The following is a 23,250-nucleotide window of genomic DNA, read 5'->3' on the forward strand; positions in this document are numbered from 1 at the left end:
CTCTTTGTCGAGGTAAGACGCCAAATTGTACCGAAGAGGTATTACGAGTAAAAATCTTTTTTTTTAACACGAAAAAGTCCATTGGAAGACTTTCCTGCCGTTTTATTATATAGAAATTTCGCTTAGACTTACCAATACCAAGAGTCTAGTTGACTGGCAGAGATCATCAATGGTGAATAATAACGAGGAATCCGTATCGGGTACATTATTTTCCTTTTTGTGCTGTCAAGCAATAGGCCGCGAAGTGTATGCGGAGGTTAAATAGGTAGAACGGTTAGCATATACACGAATCTTGTTAACAACTTACACTGTCTACATGTTGTACTAAAATGTTGCACACTAAGATTATTAACTGGTCACTCAAATTATTAATTTTTTTTGGAGCAAGTTCATTTTATAAGTCTAAATGTGTTCTTCAAATTAAAAAAACGCGAGGAATATGTATTTTTTTTTACATTGGAAATTAAATAAAATTAGCTACAAAACCAAGGAATTGCCCATTTACAGTAGTGTGCACCGTTTGCGTGAAATTTGTCTTACAACACTGTATGCAAATTATAATTCTTATGTAAAATTTCTTGTTTTTACTCAGCTTATTACGACAAACTGATCGTGGTTTAAACTTTTAATTAGTTTTATGTTTATCGATGTCTGATTTTTTTTATCCTTTGATTTACGGAAGCTTTGACAACTGCTGTTGAGAAAGTTAACCCTAGGATTTTCATTCAAGTTACAATGGCGAAAGTGTTAAATTGACTTCGGGGTTTTATGACAAGAAAAAAAACAATCTTTTTTTTTTACAGTTGCGATTGAGTGTTTTGAAGTTCGTAAAAAATGAAGTTTTAAAATCGAACCATTGTAGTTATTCATTCGAAGACTGTAGCTTAGGTTGAATTAGTCTTGGTCCAAGACTGGATTGATATAATGTTCGTTTACATATCCGCTCTGTTCACAAACACCCCCTCACCGGCAAAGGAAGTACAGTTGGGGGTGACCGACCGATGCCATCTTGGCTGACTGCAATTCATTTGCCGCGAAGCGCGGCCACTGCGTGTAAATAGTACAAATCCCCTGGTGTACGTGCGTCACACACAAGGAACGGTGCGCGTCCACCGGCGAAATGTCCCACCCATTGTTAGGTAAAAGGGCGCCCTCTTTTTGTAGCGCACGGAGCTCGTAGGTCGTATATGGTGCGCTATGCAGCCGAACGACATCAACAGTAGAGGGCGCTATCGACGAAACGAATTCGTCTCATCGATAGCGCCCTCTACCATTGATGTCGTTCGGCTGCATAGAGCGCAATATGCTGTATAATCGGATGTCCATGCATGCACCTTAACTGTCACACAAACGCATGATCATGTTATAAATTTCGGGTCCAATGTGTTACATTGTTCCTGTTCCTGATAACTCGGAACTTTTTAACCTTTTAGTATCATTATAAACATGAGCTCAAACTATTCTCAACTGTTGGTTAGGTAGTTGGCTTGACAAACACTTTTTGGGTAAAGGGCATTAAGGGGTTCATCCAGCATTAACAAAATCGTACACGGATGCAACAGGGACAAGAGAAACGAAAATTATAGGATCCAAAAATTTTAGAATATGATCCATGTTAGAGTGCCTTTCGCTTGGCGTATAGAGCTTCGGTAACGAAGAAGGGAATAGAAAGCAACGTCACTCCAGCAAACACGCAGAGAACTATACTGAAACCTCCCGTCCACTCGTAAATCCATCCTGTGAAAAAAAGACATTTATTTGTACTTTAGTTTCAATGAAAGAAATCTGTACACCCTACCCCCCGTCAGAAAAAAAACCTGTTGGCAAGAAGAAAAATTCACACAACGCTAAACAACGAAGTCGACCCTGGGTGCATAAAGACACGCAGCGCTGGGCTGGTAAAATTTACACTCTCAATAACTCGGCTATCAGGTCAAACTGACACGGGACTTTTTATAGTTTTTTCCCCCTGAGCTTCTGCAACCAAAAAAATAAAGTACAAGTTATCGATGTAAACTAAAATGGTGCACCGCACTGCTCCTCCGTATTAAAAACATATGTTAAACGAACCAACCTGATATCAATCCACCGAGTGTCCCAGCAACGCCAACGAACATTCCTTGCCATCCCAGGACACTAACAAACCGGTCATCACTCACAAGGAACCGTACCATGACGTCAAGGGCTTGAAAAAACACACCGTAACCAAATCCTACGAATCCAGTAAGAGCTAACTGTCCGATGAAAGGTCTGATGAATGCGTCAAGGAGGAACGATACACTGACGATACCTGCCCCAAAACACGCCCAGAATGTCATGGACGGTTTAATGCCGATCTGCTGCAGGAGTGGCAATACCAACTTTCCGATAACGTTGCCAACACCGAACGCAGTGGGCAGAAACGAAGCTTGAATTTCACTAAGGCCCTGAAACTGCCCGTGCGACACCATGTAAACCACCCATGCACTATAGGTAAAATTGGCTGTGCATCTCGCACAAGTTAGCAAAACAAACCTGACATCTGTCAGCAAAGCCATATCAATTGCTTTCACAATGTTTCGGCAACACATTCCAGTCCTATATTGTCGATGGTATGGATCGCAGCAACACTTCTTTGAGTTATCAGTTTTGTCATCAGTACAATCTCTGACTTCTCCCGCCGACTGGTTTTCGTCCCCATCGTTTACCGAAACCTCTTGGTACTGTTTATTGTCTGGTGAGGAGGAAGATGGATCCAGTCGCACCAACATAGCACACGCCACTAGATGAAACGAGATACCTCCCACTAAGAGCATGGTTCCTCTCCAGCCATAGGTGCCCAGAAGCACCTGCGTAACTGGTCCGTAAGCCATCATCCCAATAGGACCACCCATTGTTGATAGTCCATTGGCAAGTGGATATTTGTCCTTGAAGTACGAAGCCGTGAGTGCCAAGCTGATGAACGTACTAAATGCAGTCCCTATACCTGCAACAAAAATGTGTCTGGTCTTGAGCATGGCCAATAGGATGTTTGCAGTAAATTCAATCTGGTAGCTAGAAATCATCAACAGGCTCGTATAACTAGTGTGAAAGTGTCTTTATTGTAGGCCTAATATTTTTTTATTGCAAGCTAGGTTAGAAGTAATATTTTTTTTTATTTTGAAAGATTGAAAGATTGAAAGATTAATATGGACAAAAACTCAACCAAGAAAGAAAGTCCCCCTTAACACTTTTTTTCTAACTCAAAAACTACTGGGCACATCTTGCTCAAATTACAACTAATCAGTACAAACATTATTAGCAATCCAGAATTACTCTTCGTTTGACCCAAAACGGCGATAATGTGTAAGCAAAATTATGCAATTTATGACAAATGGTACCGAAAAAATTGCACTTTTGTATACTTGCAAGTTGAGTGTGAACCACAACTTGAACGTATACAAAGGTGCAACTGTTTTCTGTATCATTGGTCATAGATTGCATTTACATTATCACTGTTTGGGGCCAAATAAAGAGAATGACTGGATTGCTAAGGAATTTCTGTACTGATTAGTCGTCATTTGAGCGAGAGGTGCTCAGTAGTTTTTAGTAAGTAGACAAAAAAGTATCGGAAGAGGGACTTTCTTTTTTGGTTGAGTGTAGTTTCTGGCCACTCAGTCTTCAACCTTTGGCAACATTTACTTAAAAATGTATTACATCTGTTCTTGATATTGACCGGGGATATAATTGTACCTGATAATCCAACAATAAAAACAGCCACAGCGAAAACGTTGGATGATATTGACGTTAACATGAAGCCTAGCGTAGTGAGAAGTCCACCAAACACCATCATGGGACGGCTGCCCAGCAAGCGACTTAGTGCTCCGACAACAGGCCCTGCCGAGACAAGGACAAATAGTAATTCTTAATCGCGATCACAGTGGTGTTGACCTACCATTCAATGGTATAAAAAATGCGTCAGGACAGAACAAAAAGACCTCATGCGTATAGCGGCAATCTGTGAGGGGCATCTTTAAAAAAAAATAGTCCGTAAGAAGGAATGCACGTTAGGTTAAATTGTGCTGTTGAAATACTGATTCCTGAAGTTAACACTAAAAACATTCACTAAAACACAATAAATTACGCTGTACACTTGACCTCACAGCCTAACTTTGGTACGATGTGGTGCAAAGATTCGTAAATGTATTCGACTTTTTGTCGGGTACTATAAAGCCCGCCGCACACGAGAGCTACGTCCTGAGCAGGAAAGGTCATCCGAGGCCGTTGGCTCAGCACGTATGGCTCACACAATATCCCCGTGTATGGTGAATTTTTCCTAAGTTTTCTGCCTCGCAAGGCCGTGATGAGGCAAATATCTATCCTGTTTGATTTCTAGGGGTGCTGAGCTTAAAGGGAAGATACATCATTTGCAAACATTACAAAACGAAATGATCAAATTATCACTAAATACCTTGCTGGATTGTTAGGGAATGACAGTCTAAAGCATCCTGTAAATCGTGGCTCCTGGTGTGCTGGCATTTTCAAGAAAAATGGTAATTTTCCAACGCTGGTCGGCCGACCAGCGTTGGAGAAAACTGGCTTTTTTTTTCAAAACTGCTCCTAAGTTTTCATAATTAGTTATTCCGTGTTTTCTTTGCAATTGATTACATAACTGTAAAGGGGTACAAGCCTTCAAGACTGACTCTCTTATCTTACAATTCCCCAAAGCCTATACATTCTCCGTTTCATCTTAAGTGGGGTCTGGGAACCAGACTACAAGAACATGAATGGTTTTCTTGGTTTTTCCAACATCTACAATTCCAAAACGTGAAACAAGTCATTTTAACAATATTTGCTAACACATATACTTATCCTCCAATCCATTTATTTCTGAAAATTGTAGCAAAAGCAAATGTTGTACATTCCTTTTAAAAGATATAACCAGCCCATGAAATCACATACTCTGTACACGTGATTTTCAGATCGCCTCAAGCCTGCTGATGTTTGTTCACATTTTGTGTGTGTTTATCTCGCGACCGACAAACGAGAACAATGTCCTTTCATTGGTGAGTCAATCCGTTCTGGAAAATGTGTCACTGGACTCATCTTTAGAAATGACATTTTATTATTTTCTTCAAGATGACAGCATGCCAGAGGAGAAACAATAATTTACAGTAGGTTATTTTTTGGATAGCTGAAGATGGTCCACTGGCTACCTTTAAATAAATGTATGTTTAATACAGAACCGTGGGTTTACCAAAACGTCAGAAAATATACTTTACTCATGAGTGAGCAAGTGTCTTATACGGCTCACGTCCATTCTATTTTTGTTTAATTGTCTTTCCTAAAGTTTTATAATATAAAGCGAATTCATGATAATAAAATCATCCATTCCATTCGATTACAAGAAGATAATTATCCGATGGAATACCAAACTGAAATGCTTCGTTAAATTAATTTCCGGACAGTTGTATTTTTTTTATCCAAGTAAACAATTTGGCCCTCCAATCCAATACAACATTTCAGATTCTACTCTAATACAAACAAGCTCGACTCGGCGGAAATATCTTGAAGCTGCGGATCAACGAATTCGTGTTCATACGGGTGGAAATTCCAGTTGAAACCGGTTGAACTGGTTTGAACTGGTTTGAACTGGTTTGAACTGGTTTTGAACTGGTTTAACTGTTATGAACTGGGCAACTAGCTGGTTTAACTTGTTTCTAACTGGTTTCAACAGGTTTCAAACTGGTTTAACTGGTAAGAACTGGGCAACTGGTTTGACTGGTTTTCAACTGGTTTAACTGGTATGAAATGGTTTCCAACTGGTTTAACTGGGAGGAACTGGGCAACTGGTTTAATAGGTTTTAAACTGGTTTAATTGGTTTCTAACTGGTTTAACTGATTCAACTTGTGTGAACATGGTTTCCAACTGGTTTCTAACTGACATGAGCTGTTGCCAACTGGTTTGCAACTGTTAAGTCGTTTTGAATTGGTCTGTAACTGGAAACTGTCGTTAACAGGTTGAACTGGTCTTGAAAAGGCGGGCTGAGATCAGTGGGTTGCTTCAAGGGAGCTAGTTTGATGAATATCCAAATACATATTTTGCAATTAATTGACAATAAAGAGTGATTATCTGGAAGCATGTATTACAAAAGAGACAAAGTGGATCAAAATATTGTTGGCAAATACTGTATGTTAATTCTATCTATTTGACACTGTTAACAAAATGTGTATAATCATAATCAATGAAATTTAATTGGCTTCAATACATGCAGAAGCCTTGAAGTTGAACCATCAGGAATTCTCAAGATGGCAATTCAAGTTCTTTTACAGTTGATTTTTACATGATTTTTACAAGTTTTTTTTATGGCAAGATTATTTCCTACTTACATGCAAATTTGAAAGTTGGGAATAGAAGAGATAAGGTTTTGTTATGAATTTAATGCCTCTTAAGTTCACTAAAAAAGTCTTGTTTAAAAAAATAGGCCACAATCCACGCTAAAACAGTGTAGGTAGCCTACTCACAAATGTTCAAATTATGAAACCGCACATCGTCTAAATCTTGGTGACTAAATTTATTGGAAACTTCTATGGCTTGATAAATCCAGGGCAATTAACATTCAGTGTCAGATCATCATAATATTGTTTGACAAAAATGGAGAAATTTACAGACTTACCCTACCAGAAAACAGGTCCTGGAAGCACAGAACTTTCATGTACTGTCAAAACTAGTCAAGTTGTATCGAATCAAAGATAACAGTCATCAAAACTGTAACACTGAAGCCTTGCAGAAATAACGTCAGTGACGTTATTTCTGCAAGGCTTTTGATATCCAGTTCGCATGCTTCAAATGGTTATAACAATTACACCCTGAGTCACTTAATTTACTGCAGTTATACGTGCTTCTCCACCCAGCAAACTCATAATGCTGTGATAACCACCCCATCAGCCACCTTTGTTTTTCTCCCATTTCTTTGCTCTTTTGGGTTCAGAAGCTCCGCTTTCTTGCACTTGTTTTGCGTGTTTTCCCCACACAAACACTAGTTCTATTTGTCTATTACTCTATTACCGCAATTATCTCAGCTTATTCCTCGAATGTCATATGATTCTATCAAACAGTTTTATATTGTGTTCTGAATTTTTAACAAGGTTATATTTAAATATGTAATATTAATATTGTGATTCTTCTGGTGCTTCAAAGGAAGTTTTTTAATTGTTGGTAAAGTAAAAGGAAATTAATGTATGTATCTACTTACATCCCAAACGTTTTGAATCTGAGTGGGAAGTAGTATTACTGGTTAATGTTTTATGGCAACTATACTTACTTTGAAAAATGTAACAATCTAAAGATTTCAATGAACATTTTCTTGCAATGTATTTATTAATTTATATAAAACTGCAAATACTAAATTAAATATAAACTAGAGGTTGAATGAACAACCACACGGTTTTGGGCCATGGATTACCGCAAACCTTGCATGACGAACCGGCTCTCTTAAGAAAGTGGCTAGTTTCACACTGTTGAAAGCCCCTGGGGAGCCCTTAAGTAAACCAATCTTCCCTCCCTGCTCCACAGTCCCAGCGAGATAATGACTTGTGGTTAAATGAAATACCACCTGTTAGCCACACTGATTACTGGAACTATACTATCTGGTGAATTGCGGTTTTATGCTAGCATAACAGTAACAGATCGTTCTCAGCCATTTATTCACGGATTTTCACATTTCAACATATACAACAAGTTAACATTTTAGGTACGTCATTATGATAATACAATTTGTTGGCCGACAGATTAAATTTAGCAACCAAATATTATACTTGAAATCTCTCAGGCAGAGTGACCTTCGCTCCTTTTAGGAACAAATTATAGAATAAGTGCTTAAAATATCTTAATTCCCTAGGGCAGGCTCCCCAAAATGATGTCTCCCTACCCGAGTTGCCTACATAGTTGGTCGGGTTGGTCTTACTCGGAGGAGTGTTCACGTCATGCCACACACATCAACTCAATACATGTATATGCATGTTTAAATCCATGTTTGACTTGTTCAACATGCCGCCAGAGGGTGCTCTAACATTTGATGACGTCACTTTTTTTTTTTACAGTACTGCCTATAGGCAGACACTCACATCGTGGAAAGCAAGTTCGCATCTTCTGCCAATTTCAAATAATAAGGCACTTCCGGTTTCGACCGGAAGGAAGGGTCAAGTGATTTTGCACTTAATACCAAAAATGAAGACCCTGCAATATTGTATCGATTGCCATAAAAAAACCAAAATGAACTCTGTAGCAGTTGATTTTATATTGATTTTCAAAGATTAAATCTAGAAATCTTTGATTGCTTGTAATATGATACCTGATCATGTCATTATGACGTTATTACCGGAAAGTTCAAGAGCTATTTCAACTTTGCTATATATAGCCAAATCTTGGTTACATCTATCACAGTTGATTTTTTTTGCAATTTTTGAAGGTGTCAAGGTCTTTTTATTATAACTTCAGATCCGATGACGTAATCAATTTTTTTTCGCGCATAGGTCTTGTCTGCATTAAGGTCATCATGTACATTAATTGTGAAGCGATTACCGACACCGACATCAGGTGAAAATGCGTTTTTGACGTTTTTTTTACCTGCCGCTAGAGGGCGCTCGAAAACTTCATGGCGTCACCGATCATATTTTTGAAAGGTCAACCAACCCACAGACTAACATCGTTGAAAGCAAGTTCACATCTTTTTCTACTTTTAAATTATAAGGCACTTCCGGTTTCGACCGGAAGGAAGGGTCACGTGATTTGAGGCGCACAAGATAAAATGAAGATCATATATTATCATTCCGGTCTCTCACGGTTGATTTTATATTGAATTTCAGAGATTAAATTTATTATTTTTTTGAAGTGACGTCACGTGACCCATGATGATGTCCTCATGACGTAATTGCAAAAAAACACATCTTCAGTGGGTTGTGAATTCATGTATTGACAATTGAAGTGCATATATGTTTTCATTTTGAAAACAGTTCTGGAGAACAATTTGCTGAGAATTTGCTGAGGAGAACAAAAATAGTAAATTCTTACAATAACAATAGGTGTTGGGCTCAAGGCCCAACACCTAAAAAAGAAGAAAAAAGATTTCCCACTAAATGGAGCAATTTCTCGATAAACATGGCTCCAACATTTTCCATGGGGCTCACGATATCAGTCAATGGAGTCAGAGATGATAGCATCTGGATTCTGGATACAACATTCGGGTCTGTATATGAGGTCTCGATACAGGCATGCGCATGGCAAATCACATCACATCAATTTACTTTTTTTTTCTCAATCAAAATTCAACCTCCTATTTAGATTGAGACTCGGATATAGGACACACAGACTCGTCCTTGGAATACTTGGACTTCGACAGAGACATTAGGACTGGGACTCAACGAAGTTGATTTTAATTAATCAAGAAAACAGAAGGAAATATTGGTTCATACGGTTTAAATGGGATCCTTGCAAGCCACTGCTGTATAGCTATGAACTAGAACTCTGCCTGTGGCCTTCGGTTTGGGGCTTTGATAAAGCACCTTTATGGAATACAAACGCAGTTATTATGCAAATTGCCTTAAGATAAGATCAACGTCACAAGCTTGTCATAGGTTGCTGCACAAGCATGCGCTTATACCCGGTGTCGGAAATTATATTTTAGCAAAGCAAAACAAGTTTGGCGAACGACGTGTCTCCAACAAAGGCACTAGGAGTGGGTAGCAGGGTTAAACATGTAAATACATGGGGTTCAATGGCGGATGTTTAAGTACGGTGGTATAAACAATACCTGTGATACCTGCGTCCGTTCCATTCACTGCATGGACGCGATTTTGTAAAATAAAATACATTTTGATACATTGCAATGACGCTGTTAATTACTTTTTAGTTACAATGTGCTACAGCAGGGGCGGAGCCACAAATCGGATGGAGGCAGATGTTTTAGTCATTAATTGTGGCGTCTGAATTTTTTGAAAGAGTGCATCAAGGGGACAGACACCGTTGTGTGAAAATCACTCCAAGTTTAGATTGAGATACTCAAAGGAAAAGGAAAGAATAAATCCTACAAATGATGGTTATTATTTTCTTGCAGATGGTAGTTTCTTTTAAAGGGAATATACATCATTTGCTTTTGCTGTAATTTTCAGAAATGGATGGAATCCGGGGGTTGAAAATACATAGCAAATATAGTTACACTGACTTTTTTGAGGTTTTGGGTTCGAAAATGCTATAAAAGCCAAGAAAAACGATCATTTTCCTGTAGCCTGGTTCCCTGACTCCATATAAGAAGACACAGGGCAGTTTACATACATTGGGGAATTGTAAGGTCAGGGAACCGGTCTAGCTGGCTTGTACCAGTTTATAGGTGTGTAATCGATTGCAAACAAGTGCGATGGTCAATTGGGGCCAGTATTTGAAAAAAAGCCAGTTGTTTTCAACGCTGATCGGCCGATCAGCGTTGGAAATTGATACAAAAATACCACTTTTCTTGCAAATGACAGTATACCAGGTGCCATGATTTTACAGGATGCTTTACACTGTCATTCACTTACAGTCCAGCAAGGTATTTCAAAATGATTTGGTAGTTTTATTTTTTGATGTTTGCAAATGTTGTATATTCCCTTTAAGGTAATACAATCATGAGTTTTCAACCTACGTACACGCTCTTTTAAAGAGGCAGTGGTCCCGCATCCAAAAATAACAAATTATATAGTGCAGTGAAAAAAATGTTATATAATGGGCTAATAATAGCGACTAATTAGTGTTCGACTGAAACCTCTACCAAAATGTGGTGTGCCTAGACGAATGATCTCTTAGATTATGCACTAAACTTGTGAGTTTTGACTCCATGTGTGTGTACACTGAATGTCACATTCCCATGTCAATATCTCTAAATGTGTTGCAAAATAGTGCGAAAAGTGAGGATTTCCATTCAGCAGCTTATGGTAGCGGAAAGAATTCCATACAAGGCCGCCACTCAGACCTCCTGCACAAAATCTATGGGCCATGAGAAAAAAGGTTATAGTATTATTAAAGAATTTTTGCACTCCTAAAATAGTGTGTCTTCACCAGATTTGTGGTGGCCTTGTATGGAATTCTTTCTATGGTAGCACTAATTACTGCATCAACAACACAATAATTGTTTATAAACCTGTGGCTACCGTTGTGAGTTTTAATCTGGCATGGAAAAAGTATTGTGTTATGTTGTTTAACTTGAAAAATACGGTTAAATAAATGAAGCATACTTTCCGAGAGAAAATAAAAGATCGTCTTTTGCCGTATGTGTTCTAGATTTGTCAATTCTTCTTACTTCGGACATGTTTTAATATGGATCAATAAACTGTGTCAAAATAAACATGAACGTGTAGTTCCTAATATCTGTGGCACATTTTCTCCATCAGTCATGCCACCGGACCACTGAAGGGGTCAGTCTCTTCAAAGACTATAGGACGTGTACCAGTCTAGTCTTAGGTGTCAAATCTAATCATTTTGCTTTTCAGGTGCAAACTTTTGAAGAAAAGTGTCATTTAATACATTAAATTGAGACCTCAAACTTGAATGGTGAAACACTGAGGACCTTTCATTTGCCTCGTGAAATGTTTGGAGAATTTTGTCAGCTATTAAGAGTGAGTCAAGCTGGGCTAACTTTAGTTTTTTATGTTTTCGGCACTCACGGCCATATGAGCCCAAAAAGTGTCTCAACTGGACTGGAACACATGGTTTGGACGGTCCGAGACAATGTTGTTTGGGCGTAAAATTAACGGCTATTTATACACATGCAATAATCTACGAACATGAAGACAAGATGATCGCTCGATCAATTCTCTATGCAATGAGGAGGAATCACATGAAAATTTTAACTGGTTGACAGTCCCAAAGGTTTGTGCACAAATCGCCTGGTTTACTATTGACATACCAAAATATAACCGATTGCCCAAATTGTATGGAACATTTAGGCTGCAACATTTTCTCTTGGGCTCACGATGTAAATTAATGGATTTTGAGATGATAATTAACATCAGGATACAACATTCGGGTCTGTACATGAGTTCATAATACAAGCCAAATCACATGACATCTATATATAGATTTTTCTCTCCATCAAAACTCAACCTCCTACTCAGACTGAGACTCAGATATAGGGCACACAGACTCGCACTTGGTATACTCGGACTTTGATTCAGACTTTATGACAGGGAAGTAACGAAATTGATCAAGAAAAACACAAAATATTGGTTCATAGGGTTTAAACAGGTCCTTGCAAGCCACTGCTAGAGCTTTGCCTGTGGCCTTGGATTTGAGGCTTTGATAACGCACCTTTATGAAATTCCAACGCACTTATTATGCAAATTACCAGAAGAAAAGATCAACATCACGAGCATGCCATAGGTTGCTGCACAAGAATAATGCGCCTAAAGCTGGTGTCGAGGACGTGTTGAATTTTAGCAAAGCAAAACAAGTTTGGTGAACGACGTGTCTGCTACAAAGAGGCTAGGAGTGTGTAGCAGGGTTATACATGTAAATACATGGAGTTCAATGGCGGGTGTTTAAGTACGGTGTGTATACACAATACCTGTGATACCTGCGCCCGTTCCATTCACTGCATGGACGCCATTTTGTAAAATAAATTTTTTTTTGATACATTGCAATGACGCTGGTAATTACTTTTTAGTTACAATGTGCAACAGCCGGGGCGGAGCAAGAAATCGGATGGGGGAAGGCGTTTTAGTCATTAATTGTGGCTTCTGAATGCATGAAGGGGACGAGACACCGTTGTTTGAAAATCACTCCAAGTTTAGATTCGGATACTCAAAGGAAAAGGAAAGAATAAATCCTACAAATGATGGTAATTATTGTCTTGCAGATGGTATTTTCCTTTAAAGAAATAAAATCATGAGTTTCTGATCTGTGTAGTACACGTGCTTTTAAAGGTGCATTGGAACACACAGCCGAGAAAAACACAATATATAGTGCAGTGAAAACAAGGTTATATAATGGGCTAATAATAACGACTAATTAGTGTTCGACTGAAACGTCTACAAAAATTTGGTGTGCCTACACGAATGATCTCTCAGGTTATGAAATAAAATTGCGAGTTTTTACTCCATGTGTGTACAATGAATGTCACATTCCTACGTCAACATAAAGAGCATTGCAAAATAGCGCGAAAAGTGAGGTTTTCCATTCAGCAGCTAATGTAACACTAATTACTGCATCAAGAACGCAAAAATTGTTATGAAGTTGTAGTTAAAGTTGTGAATTTAATCTGGCATGAGAATATATTGTGTTTTGTTGTTAGTTTGAAAAATAAAAGGTTGATTAAATGAAGCACACTTTCTGAGAAAAAAGGATCATCTGCTTTATGTGTTCTAGATTTGTAGCATCTGCTTCCTTCGGCCATGTTATAAAACTGCATCAATCAACTGTGTCAAAAGAAACATGTAGTTCCTAATCTCTGTGGCATATTTTCTCCATCAGGCATGCCCCCAGACTACTGATGGGGTCAGTCTCTTCAAACAGTTGGACATGTACCAGTCTAGTCTTAGGATTCAAATCTAATAATTTTGCTTTTCAGGTGCAAAATTTTGAAGAAAACTTACATTTAAAAATTGAATTGAGACCTCAACTTGAATGATGAAGTACTGAGAACCTTGCATTTGCCTCGTGAAATGTGTGGAGAATTTTGTCAGCTATCATAGAGCGTCTAGCTGGCCTTACTATAGTTTTGCATGTTTCATTCTATCGAAAGTGTCTCAACTGAACTGAAACACACGGTTCGGACGATCCCAGCCAAAGCTGGGAGCATGGTCAATTAAGTTGGGGCGTAACACTAACAACTATGTTTAGTGTAAAGTTATACACATGCAATAATGTACGAACATGCAGAAAAGACGATCGCTCAAATTCGTTATGCAATGAGAAGGAATCGTATAAAAGTTTCAACTGGAGCACAGTCCTATAGGTTTGTGCACAAATTGCCTGGTTTAACGTTATACACAGCCAAGATGCAACGTGTAGGCCTATACTATATTTGTCATCATTCAAAATCTAAACGTGCGCAAACATGACTAAAAGTTAGCGAAAATTGTGTAGCGAAAAAATTGTATGTCAGCTCCTATACTCACTATAATTTGCTGAAAAACAGTCCTCCGAACTTCTGTCTTGCCGATCGTACTGCACCTTCAATATTGTAACTTTTATTACAATTTTCAAGAGAGTTGTTAAGTCCACAAAAGTAATGCAAGTTATTTCCTGTTTCGCAATGCCTATATTTCGCAATGCATTATGGAAATAACCGTTTCCCCCCCCCCCCAAAAAAAAGTCGGTTAGATGAGGAGGTGGGAAAAGTTTTCAATCGAGCGTTGATGTTTCTAGATTGAAGCCGTGACTAAAAGTGAATTTGCGCACTCCCGATATAATACAATGCGCTGATTGGCTGCCGCGCAATCCTAAAAAAGTAAAGGTCGCACACCATTAGCGCAATAAAAAATATTGCTAGTCATACCCTCTTCACCCAAATGCGCATGCTTTTTAGAAAAAAGCGCCCAATTGGGCGCTTTTGCCAGCCCAATTTTTGAGTATCATATGACGTCATCAGAAGTAAAAAATGTGCTCGCTTTAAGAAGTTGTCATATAAACGTGTACAAAACACTGGTAAACAAATAAATTGGTCCATCAAACAGCCGTTACATGTAGCTCAATAGTTAACATACAACAGTCGTAAAACCAGACACTCAAGAAGCGAGCGCGGGGAATTCTCTTTTGTACGCAATCATAGCACACTCTTTTCGGGATTTTCCCTTTTGTACGCAATCATCTCCATTTGCTGTACACACAATGTACGTGGTATCAAATGTGCGTTTCAAGGCGTAGGTGTGTTCAACTCCAAATTTCAAGGGGAATGCAGGGCATCTTTTAGTTAACGTATTGTAACGAAACCTTGAGAAGTTTTAGACCTATTACAGCGCTATTTAAAGTACAAAACTTGATTACATCTTTGACAGTTGATTTTTTAGCAATTTTCAAAAGAAAAGAGGTCTTTTCTTTGTAACTTTCGGTGTGATTACGTAATCAATTTTTTTTTTCGCACAGGTCTTGTCTGCATTAAGGTCATCATGTATATTGATTTTGAAGCGATAACCGCAAATTTCGCCACAGACATCAACTGAAAATGCGTTTTGGACATTTTTTAACCTGCCACTAGAGGGCGCTCGAACACTTGATGGCGTCACCGATCATTTTTTTGGAAAGATCAACCCACCCACAGGCTAACATCGTTAAAAGCAAGTTCATATCTTTTTCCACTTTCAAATTATTAGGCACTTTCGGTTTCGACCGGAAGGAAGGGTCATGTGATTTGACGAGCACAAGATCAAATGAAGAGCATGCGTTATCATGTCGATTCCCGCGAAATTCAAGTTCCGGTCTCTCACGGTTGATTTTATATTGAATTTCAAGGATTAAATTTATTATTTTTGCAACTGACGTCACGTGACCCGTGATGACGTCATTATGACATAATTGCAAAAAGCACATCTTCAGTGGGGTGTGCATTCATGTATTGACAATTGAAGTTCATATATGTTTTTAGTTTGACAAATAGTTCTGGGGAAGAATGTGTCTAGAAGAATAATAAAAAAAATAATAGTAAATTCTTACAATAGCAATAGATGTTGGGCTGAGGCCCAACACCTAAATATAAATGATATACAATGTGTTAAATTTTAAATAAAATATTAAGGACTCCTGAACCCAAATGGAGATTGGTTGTTTCAGTTAGATGTGTATTCATTTTGAGTTCAAGTAACGCAAGTCCATAAAAACATTTTAAAAACGTGATTGAAATGCCTCAAATTTGACGTTTCATCAGGTATGTTACAGCGATATTATCAAAGCGCTATTGTTAAATGTTAAAAAAAATGTATGGAGGAAATATCATGATATACCAACATTTTAATAACGTGATATATTTGTCTCAAATTGGACCTTTTTATCAGATATGTTAAGTAAAATTATCAAACGTTATTACCAAATGTTTTAAACAAGATATCGGAATGAAATATGATATGTACAAAAAACAAACATTTTAATAACGTGATTTAAATTCTCCAACAATGACGTTTCACCAGGTATAATAAAGCTATATTATCAAAGTGTCCGATGTTTTCTTTACGTTATGCCGACATAATGCTTGAAGATCATTTAATGACTTAATGGAAATTAAAGTTGTCGTGATATTTTGTAAAGATGTTACGGCGACATGGTCTAAGGAACAATATTATTGTGTTCTTACGACTTTCCTCAAAGCTTGCTGTTGAACTGTGTCATATAATAGTATTACGAAGACCACATCGCTTTGATATTATTACATAATGGATTAATGTTAAGATAGCGTTAGGCGCACAATTATCAGGAATGTCATAAAAACATGTCACCAAGACAAATAACATTAAGGCCTTAACATTAAAATAATGTTACGCGCACAACTTACTGAAATGTCGTTACAATGTAATAATAATATTTTTTAGACAATGTCACCATAACATTATGAAAAAAAATTCAAGTCATATGCTATATTGTAGTGCTCGTTTGACAATGACGTTTGAACTTGCTCGTGTTAGTACAGTGTTGGAATCAGTATCTATGCAACGCCATTCCCACATTTCGTTCCTGCGTTTATAAGGTTGCATCAACATTTTAATTTTATTAGGTTTTGGGCCTTGATGGTTTTGTAAGAATTTACTGTTTTTGTTCTTCTCAGCATATTGTCAGCATATCCTTCTCCAGAACTGTTTGGAAAAATGGAAACATATATGAACTTCATTTGTCAATACATGAATGCCCAATCCACCGCAGATGTGATTTTTTTGCAATTACGTTATCATGACGTCATCATGGGTTACGTGACGTCACTTGAAAGTTTAACAAATTTAATCTTTGAAATTCCATATAAAATTAACCGTGAGAGACCGGAACCTGAAATTTGCGGGAATCGACATGGTAATACATGATCTTTATTTTATCCTGTTAGCGTAATATCACGTGACCCTTCCTTCCGGTCGAAACCGGAAGTGCATAATAATTTAAAAGTGGAACAAAATATGAACTTGCTTTTAACGATTTAAGTGTCTGCCTGGATTGACCTTTCAAAAAAAAAAAATAGGTGATGCCATGAAGTGTTGGAGCGCCCTCTAGCGGCTGGTTAAATAACGTCAAACACGCATTTTCACTTGATGTCTGTGGCGAAGTTTGCGGCAATCGCTTCAAAATTAATGTGCATGATGACCATAATGCAGACAACACCTGTAAAAAGATCTTTAAACCTTAAAAAATTGCTAGAAAATATACCGTGATAGATATAATCAAGATTTGGCTGTATATAGCACAGTAAATATAGCTCTTGAGGTTTCTGGTAATGACGTCACAATGACGTGATCAAGTATCATATTACAAGCAATCAAAGATTTCTAGATTTAATCTTTGAAAATCAATATAAAATCAACAGCTACAGAATTGATTTTGTTATTTATGGCAATCGATACAATATTGCAGGGTCTTCATTTTTGGTGTTAAGTGCAAAATCACTTGACCCTTCCTTCCGGTTGAAACCGGAAGTGCCGTATTATTTGAAATTGGCAGAAGATGCGAACTTGCTTTCAATGATTCGAGTGTCTGCCTGGGCAGCACTGTACAAGTGACGTCATCAAATGTTAAAGCGCCCTCTGGCGGCATGTTGAAAAGTCAAACATGGATTTAAACATGCATATTTCAAGTTGAGTTGATGTGTGTGGCAAAGTTTGCGGTTATCCATGGCCCAGCACCGTGTGGTTGTTCCTTCAACCTGTAGTTAATTCTGTATCCCTGTTTTTAAATGTTCTATTTAAAAAGGTTAATAACGAGACAATCAATGAGTTTGTTGCCAACTTACTGACATAATGATCATCAAATTGTATCATGATCTATATATGTTCTAACACTGCTTGGTAAATGCTGTAAACGTTGTGGCAATGTTGTACGATGGTCTTCTACAAGACAACATTATTATGATGTTCAAACAATGTACAGCGTTGTGAAGATGTTGTAACAACATAAATAATTTCACTGTGACCTTAATTTACATGTTAACCCGAGGTGGGCGTTGTAAACCTTGGTGAAGCAATTGTGCCACTTTTTGGCCATAAGGCCAAAAAAAAAAAGGCTCCGGTTTCTGGTATGGAGCTTGCCCCAAAAGTGGTGCGGCGACGCGGCTTTTTTTTTTTTTACCTGTTTTTTTTTTTTTTTGGCTTCAAATGTCGGCTGATGACTGCAAATGGTGCCCGACTAAACTTAGTGCAAATATATGGGAGTCCAGAGAGGCCACATAAAGCTTATTCTCGATCATAACCCCATCTAAAAACACGTTAAAATTGTGCAGCAGCAGGATTCCAGTCAAACCAGTGAGTCTGGCGGTTTTGACACATCATCTTGTATTGAAAAAAAAAACCTTTTCATTTTGCCGACGTGCATGGCTACGGCGACGCGCGCGCATACCAGAAACCGGAGACTTTTTTGGGGCCCAAACGATACGTTTTGCGTAATAGCGGTTTGTTTTAGGGTGTTTTTATGTAGAGAATGTTATGATATTTAGCAAAACATAGCAAATAAAATATTTGTACGTGCAAACTGTGACTACATGCAGATAACGGTGGTCGAGAGGCACATATATACCAAGTAAGCACCTTCTCAGATTGGAGAAGGGGCATGAGGACCCATGATGTCTTGTTGTATGTGTATTTTGTATACTAATTACCAATATGAATAATGATACTAATTATTTAAATAATAACTTATTCAGTTATTTGAATAATAACTCTTATTAATTGTTTTCATTTAGCAAAATTTCAAAGTCACACGATATTTATTTTCCGAGTTAATTTATGCCATTTTGGGGCATTTTTTCCACATTTCCCAAAATATTCTACGGCAGAACAATGTATCTTACCAAAAGCATTGTATTTTTCAACAGCAAAACAATGTATCTACATGTTGCTCCTTTTTGATGAAGTTGTTTTTCCCAAAATGCAGTTTTTTATTTGGTAAAAAAATGTTAAGTTGTATTTACATTGCTCTTGCTAATTTCAAATTAACATCAATCACAGCAAAGGAATGTAACTAAATATGCGTTGTTTCAGTTTCATTTTCTATGACAATTTATAGCCTTTTTTCCGTGGCATAACAATGCATCTTAAAGATGCTTTATTTTGCCCTAGACGATGTATGCATTCAAACCAAGCCAACTCAAATTTCCTTGTTTTCCACGAAAACCCTTCTGTCGATTTCAACATTCATCTTGTTTCGCATTGTTGCACTGAAAAAATGCTGACGTGAGAATGAATTCTTGTCAAAAATTCGTGACGGTCAGGACAAAATCTTTTCCAATGTGATATTTTGACAACATAGGGCGCTATAAAAATTTGGCTGCCCCTAAAATAAAGATGCATTGTTTTGCCGTGGAATTTCTGAAAAAGTGCTCTTGTCAAAACAAGATGCATTGGAATGTGTAAACCACATACGACAAATAACGCACGGCATAAGAGTGTAACTATATAAAAATGGTAATAGAAACCATAAAGTATAAGAAACCGAGCTTTAAACTGTGTAAACATTTCAGAATTTAAAGAAAATATAACTAGCACAAATCTGTGAAAAGAAACCCACAACGGTATTTACAGCATAAAAATGACAAAAGATGGAACTTCAAAGTCTTTTTACTCAAAATGATCATTTTTGAGTTGCATTGTTTTGCCTTGGAAGGGCCCGCGGGGGATGCTAGAATGATCCATGTATGGAGCGTCGGTAACGAGGAAGGGAATAAACATCAACGTTACTCCAGCAAACACGTAGGGAACCATGCTGTAACTCTCAGTCCACTCGTAAATCCATCCTATGCCAAAAAAATTATTCATTTAAATTTTCTTTTCTTTTTCAATTTACATGAATGCATACTTTTTTCCTTTTATTTTTTAAAAGAAGACAGATGAATTCTGTACTACCCTCCCCACAACAACTTTGATAATTAAAAAAAACACACATTTACACAGCGCCAAAAACAAAGTTGATCCAGGATGCAGCAAGACGAACCGCCCCCCCCCCCCCCTAAAACAAAAAACCCTGGTAAAACTGCACTTTATGGCCATTGCAGTAAAGGGACGGGCGGCCTTTGTGTTCGGTCGCAGAAATCTCCCCGATGGGCAGTGAAAATAGTATGACGTTGCATCCCATTGACAATTATGCAACCTAAATTTTAACTTCAATCGGGCCAGAAAATACGCATGGTTCAAATTTCGAATCTTGTACTTACCCATGCATCCATTCATTATTTCACAAGCCACAGGTCGTTGTCCGAGGACTCGTTGGTCCACGGATCTTACCCACAAGGATGAACAACACGGCCCAACTCCTGGTTAGACGCATGATAACGGCCGGTACTGGTGGCAAATACCATGAATACTTTCCAACGGAGACCACTGCGCGCGGTGGCTTTCAGATTTGCATGGCTCTAGCTCTTCGCCCGATTTGGCCTCGAAATCTGTCAAGCCAGTGAATTATATTTTGAATATTCATGAGTGTACGTTTTTATTATTGAATTCTTATAAGTGGTAACTACATAACCATGGTAATGCTGAGCACAATATCTTTAGCTTGAAGACGATGAAATGTCGCTTTTGTTTCATCGGTTCGGCATCCTATCTCTCTAAAACTTTTTAATAAAAGCCTAATTAAAAACGAAGTTTGGGTAAACGGTGTTCTCGAAATTTGACGTTCATTTCTCGGGTAAATACTTCATCTATAACGACAAAAACTGTACAATACCGTCATCTGTTATATCCTGAAGTATATATTTTAAAAAAAAATTTGGAACAATTATATCTTAAATAAGAAGTAATTCTACTAACAGATTTATGAATGTTTCCGTTTTAGATGTCGTGCACAAACCCAACACAATGACACAACTGGAAAATTCGCGATTACACGCCAGCGGGTATTAATGCCCGTTATAACGCGTCTAACCAATTAAGGCAAGTCCACAGATGTGCATTTTGTATTTGAGCTCGGAACAGTCGTTTATCATGGTGTCTAGGATCCGTGTTGGTATGTATATGTGTATTATTACAAACGCAGTGAACCGCAAAACCCATGACAAAGACATGCCGCAGTGGAATTTTCCTCACGTTTAAGCCCGCCGCACACGAGTGCTACGTGCTGAGCAAAGTCATTAGAGGCCGTTGGTTTTTCCACTCTTGTTAAAGGAAAGACTTATCTAGATAGAGCATTAATTTTATTTATGGAACACAAGTCACTTGCTTTTCGAATCATGGGACACATTCTCAATTTCTTAAGTAAATACCTTGCTTTAAAGATTCTACTCTCAATGCTGAAAGTTGAAAACCTTGGCCACGCTACTGTTAGCAAAGTCTGTCTGTATTCATGCGTGTGTACTTACCAACACAATTATGCATAATATCGTACAACACTGCAACCCATCCGACCAGCCACAGGTCGCTTGCCAGGTCGTTGGTCATCGGAATGAGGAGGACACCCAGCGCCTTCAAGTTACCATAGAGAACCAAAAGGCTGGTGAACGCTGTGGCCACCATTACCCAGCCCCAACTGTCGTGGTCGTACTGGCGGGTGGTTGCATTTCTGGGTGAAGCCATATCGTTGCTGAATGGCTGTACTCAGTGGATTTGGATTATGTTCCAATTCGTAAAGCTATATTCGGCCCCTAGCGCGATGCATGCAGTGGTGTGCTAGCTGTACTTGTAGTCTGTGGGCTTATGTACTTTTCGATCAAGTACGTGTTGCATAAAGGCAAGGTCGGGGTCGGAAGCTAAATAACATGAGTCATTCAAATGTATTCGTAGTAGTAACTGTCATGCAATTGGTTCTCGTTCGATGTAGTATCTTTCATTAATTTTAAGGTTGACTGTGTGGGATGCCATGTTTGTACTTCGCTCGTTCCCATTGCCTTAACCAAGGACGTTGGTAATTTCTTTCGGTTCTCATTGGACGGATTTTGTTTAACCAGTGACTCAGGTTTAACACTTCCGTGTGAACATAACGTGTATTTATCATGTGCACAAGTGATCTACCCCAAATTAATGATTTGTGACCTTGTGCGTTTCCTTCACAATAATTTGGGCAAGGAATAAGTGGACGCCAGTGCCCTTCAATTCGATAGGACGGGGAAACGAGTGAATGTTTGCATATGCTATTCACCCATGAAAATATACAGAACGTGCAATTGGTGAATAGCCATGAGTTAATGAAGGCCTATTGCAACAGTAACTAGATTGTTAAAAGTCAAACCAAAAGTCCCCTTGCACCTAATACGTCACATCTGAGGCAGGTCTTTGTTCCACTAAGTTACGCAAGAGCAGAAACCTTTTTTGGGGGGTATTGTCACGCACTGAATTTCAACAACAAAACTGCTCTCATTAAGTGGTCTTTAATGATAGGCTTATACAAGAAGCGTATAGTGCATGAGATCAATTTGCAATGAAGCAATTGCATTCCTGCCTACATATCAGTGTTGTAGTGGAGACCCTGCAAGACCAACACAAGACCTCCAGTCTCAGTCCAAGTCACAAGCTATTCAAATGAACTACAACAAAGGCATTCCTGTGTCATTGTTCGTGCCCTGTTACTTGTGGCTGGTCTTGTGTCTGGTCTTGTGATGGTCTCGACTACAACACTGCCACATGTCAGAAAAGAAACAGATGCAGAAAGCCAATCCTTTTGAACCGAAGACCTAATATGTAAGTTAGCAGAAATACTGTAAGCCTACAGTGTGTTTCTTTTAATAGTGTTATGGACCAGTTGACCTCATGAATTCATAATTTAAAAATGTCAGAGCATGATCATAATTAAGTGAGAATCTACAATACATGGCTCAGAAGATTTTGAACCTTAGAATTAGACATAATTGCAACAGTTTTAATTGCAAACCCCACAACACATTCATTTATACATATATTTCTTTTTTTTTCGCAGCTCAATTAACAGCTACTTTTTGCAAATTTCAGTTACATTATATTGCATTGCAATTGGAGGGTTAAAAGTATTTTGTTCATATTGTGCAACTAAAGGGATTGTAGTGATTTGTGTAAAATGATGTATTCTTCACACTTGTTCAAACACTTCATGTATTGCATTAATATTCACTTCTAAACAGTTTGCTCTAACGGTATTGTTGCCGACAAGTTTGTGTTATAAGGCCCCCCCAAAAA

At 38.1% G+C, this 23,250-nt stretch overlaps 1 protein-coding gene across 1 annotated transcript; it reads right to left on the reverse strand.

The window, feature by feature from the left end:
* Nucleotides 1-1,582: 1,582 nt before the first annotated feature.
* On the reverse strand, nucleotides 1,583-21,678 carry LOC119728067 (monocarboxylate transporter 14-like). Its single transcript, XM_038200142.1, has 4 exons — nucleotides 21,465-21,678; nucleotides 3,712-3,855; nucleotides 2,075-2,965; nucleotides 1,583-1,737 (listed from the first exon to the last, which is right to left on the reverse strand). The coding sequence occupies exons 1-4, from the start codon at nucleotides 21,676-21,678 to the stop codon at nucleotides 1,616-1,618; spliced, it is 1,371 nt and encodes a 456-aa protein (XP_038056070.1). The 3' UTR covers nucleotides 1,583-1,615.
* Between the last annotated feature and the right edge of the window lie 1,572 nt (nucleotides 21,679-23,250).

The sequence above is a fragment of the Patiria miniata genome, unplaced genomic scaffold, assembly GCF_015706575.1.
Source record: "Patiria miniata isolate m_02_andy unplaced genomic scaffold, ASM1570657v1 HiC_scaffold_20, whole genome shotgun sequence".
Taxonomy (NCBI): domain Eukaryota; kingdom Metazoa; phylum Echinodermata; class Asteroidea; order Valvatida; family Asterinidae; genus Patiria; species Patiria miniata.

Bases quoted from the DNA above. Each gene is read 5' to 3' on its own strand.
- LOC119728067 (XM_038200142.1), bottom strand. From the start codon at position 21,678: ATGGCTTCACCCAGAAATGCAACCACCCGCCAGTACGACCACGACAGT. The intron at 3,856-21,464 runs GTAAGTACACAC...TTGTCTCGGCAG, and splicing joins TATTATGCATAATTGTGTTG to GGCCTGTTGTCGGAGCACTA. The intron at 1,738-2,074 runs GTTGGTTCGTTT...TTTTTTTCACAG, and splicing joins ACTCGGTGGATTGATATCAG to GATGGATTTACGAGTGGACG.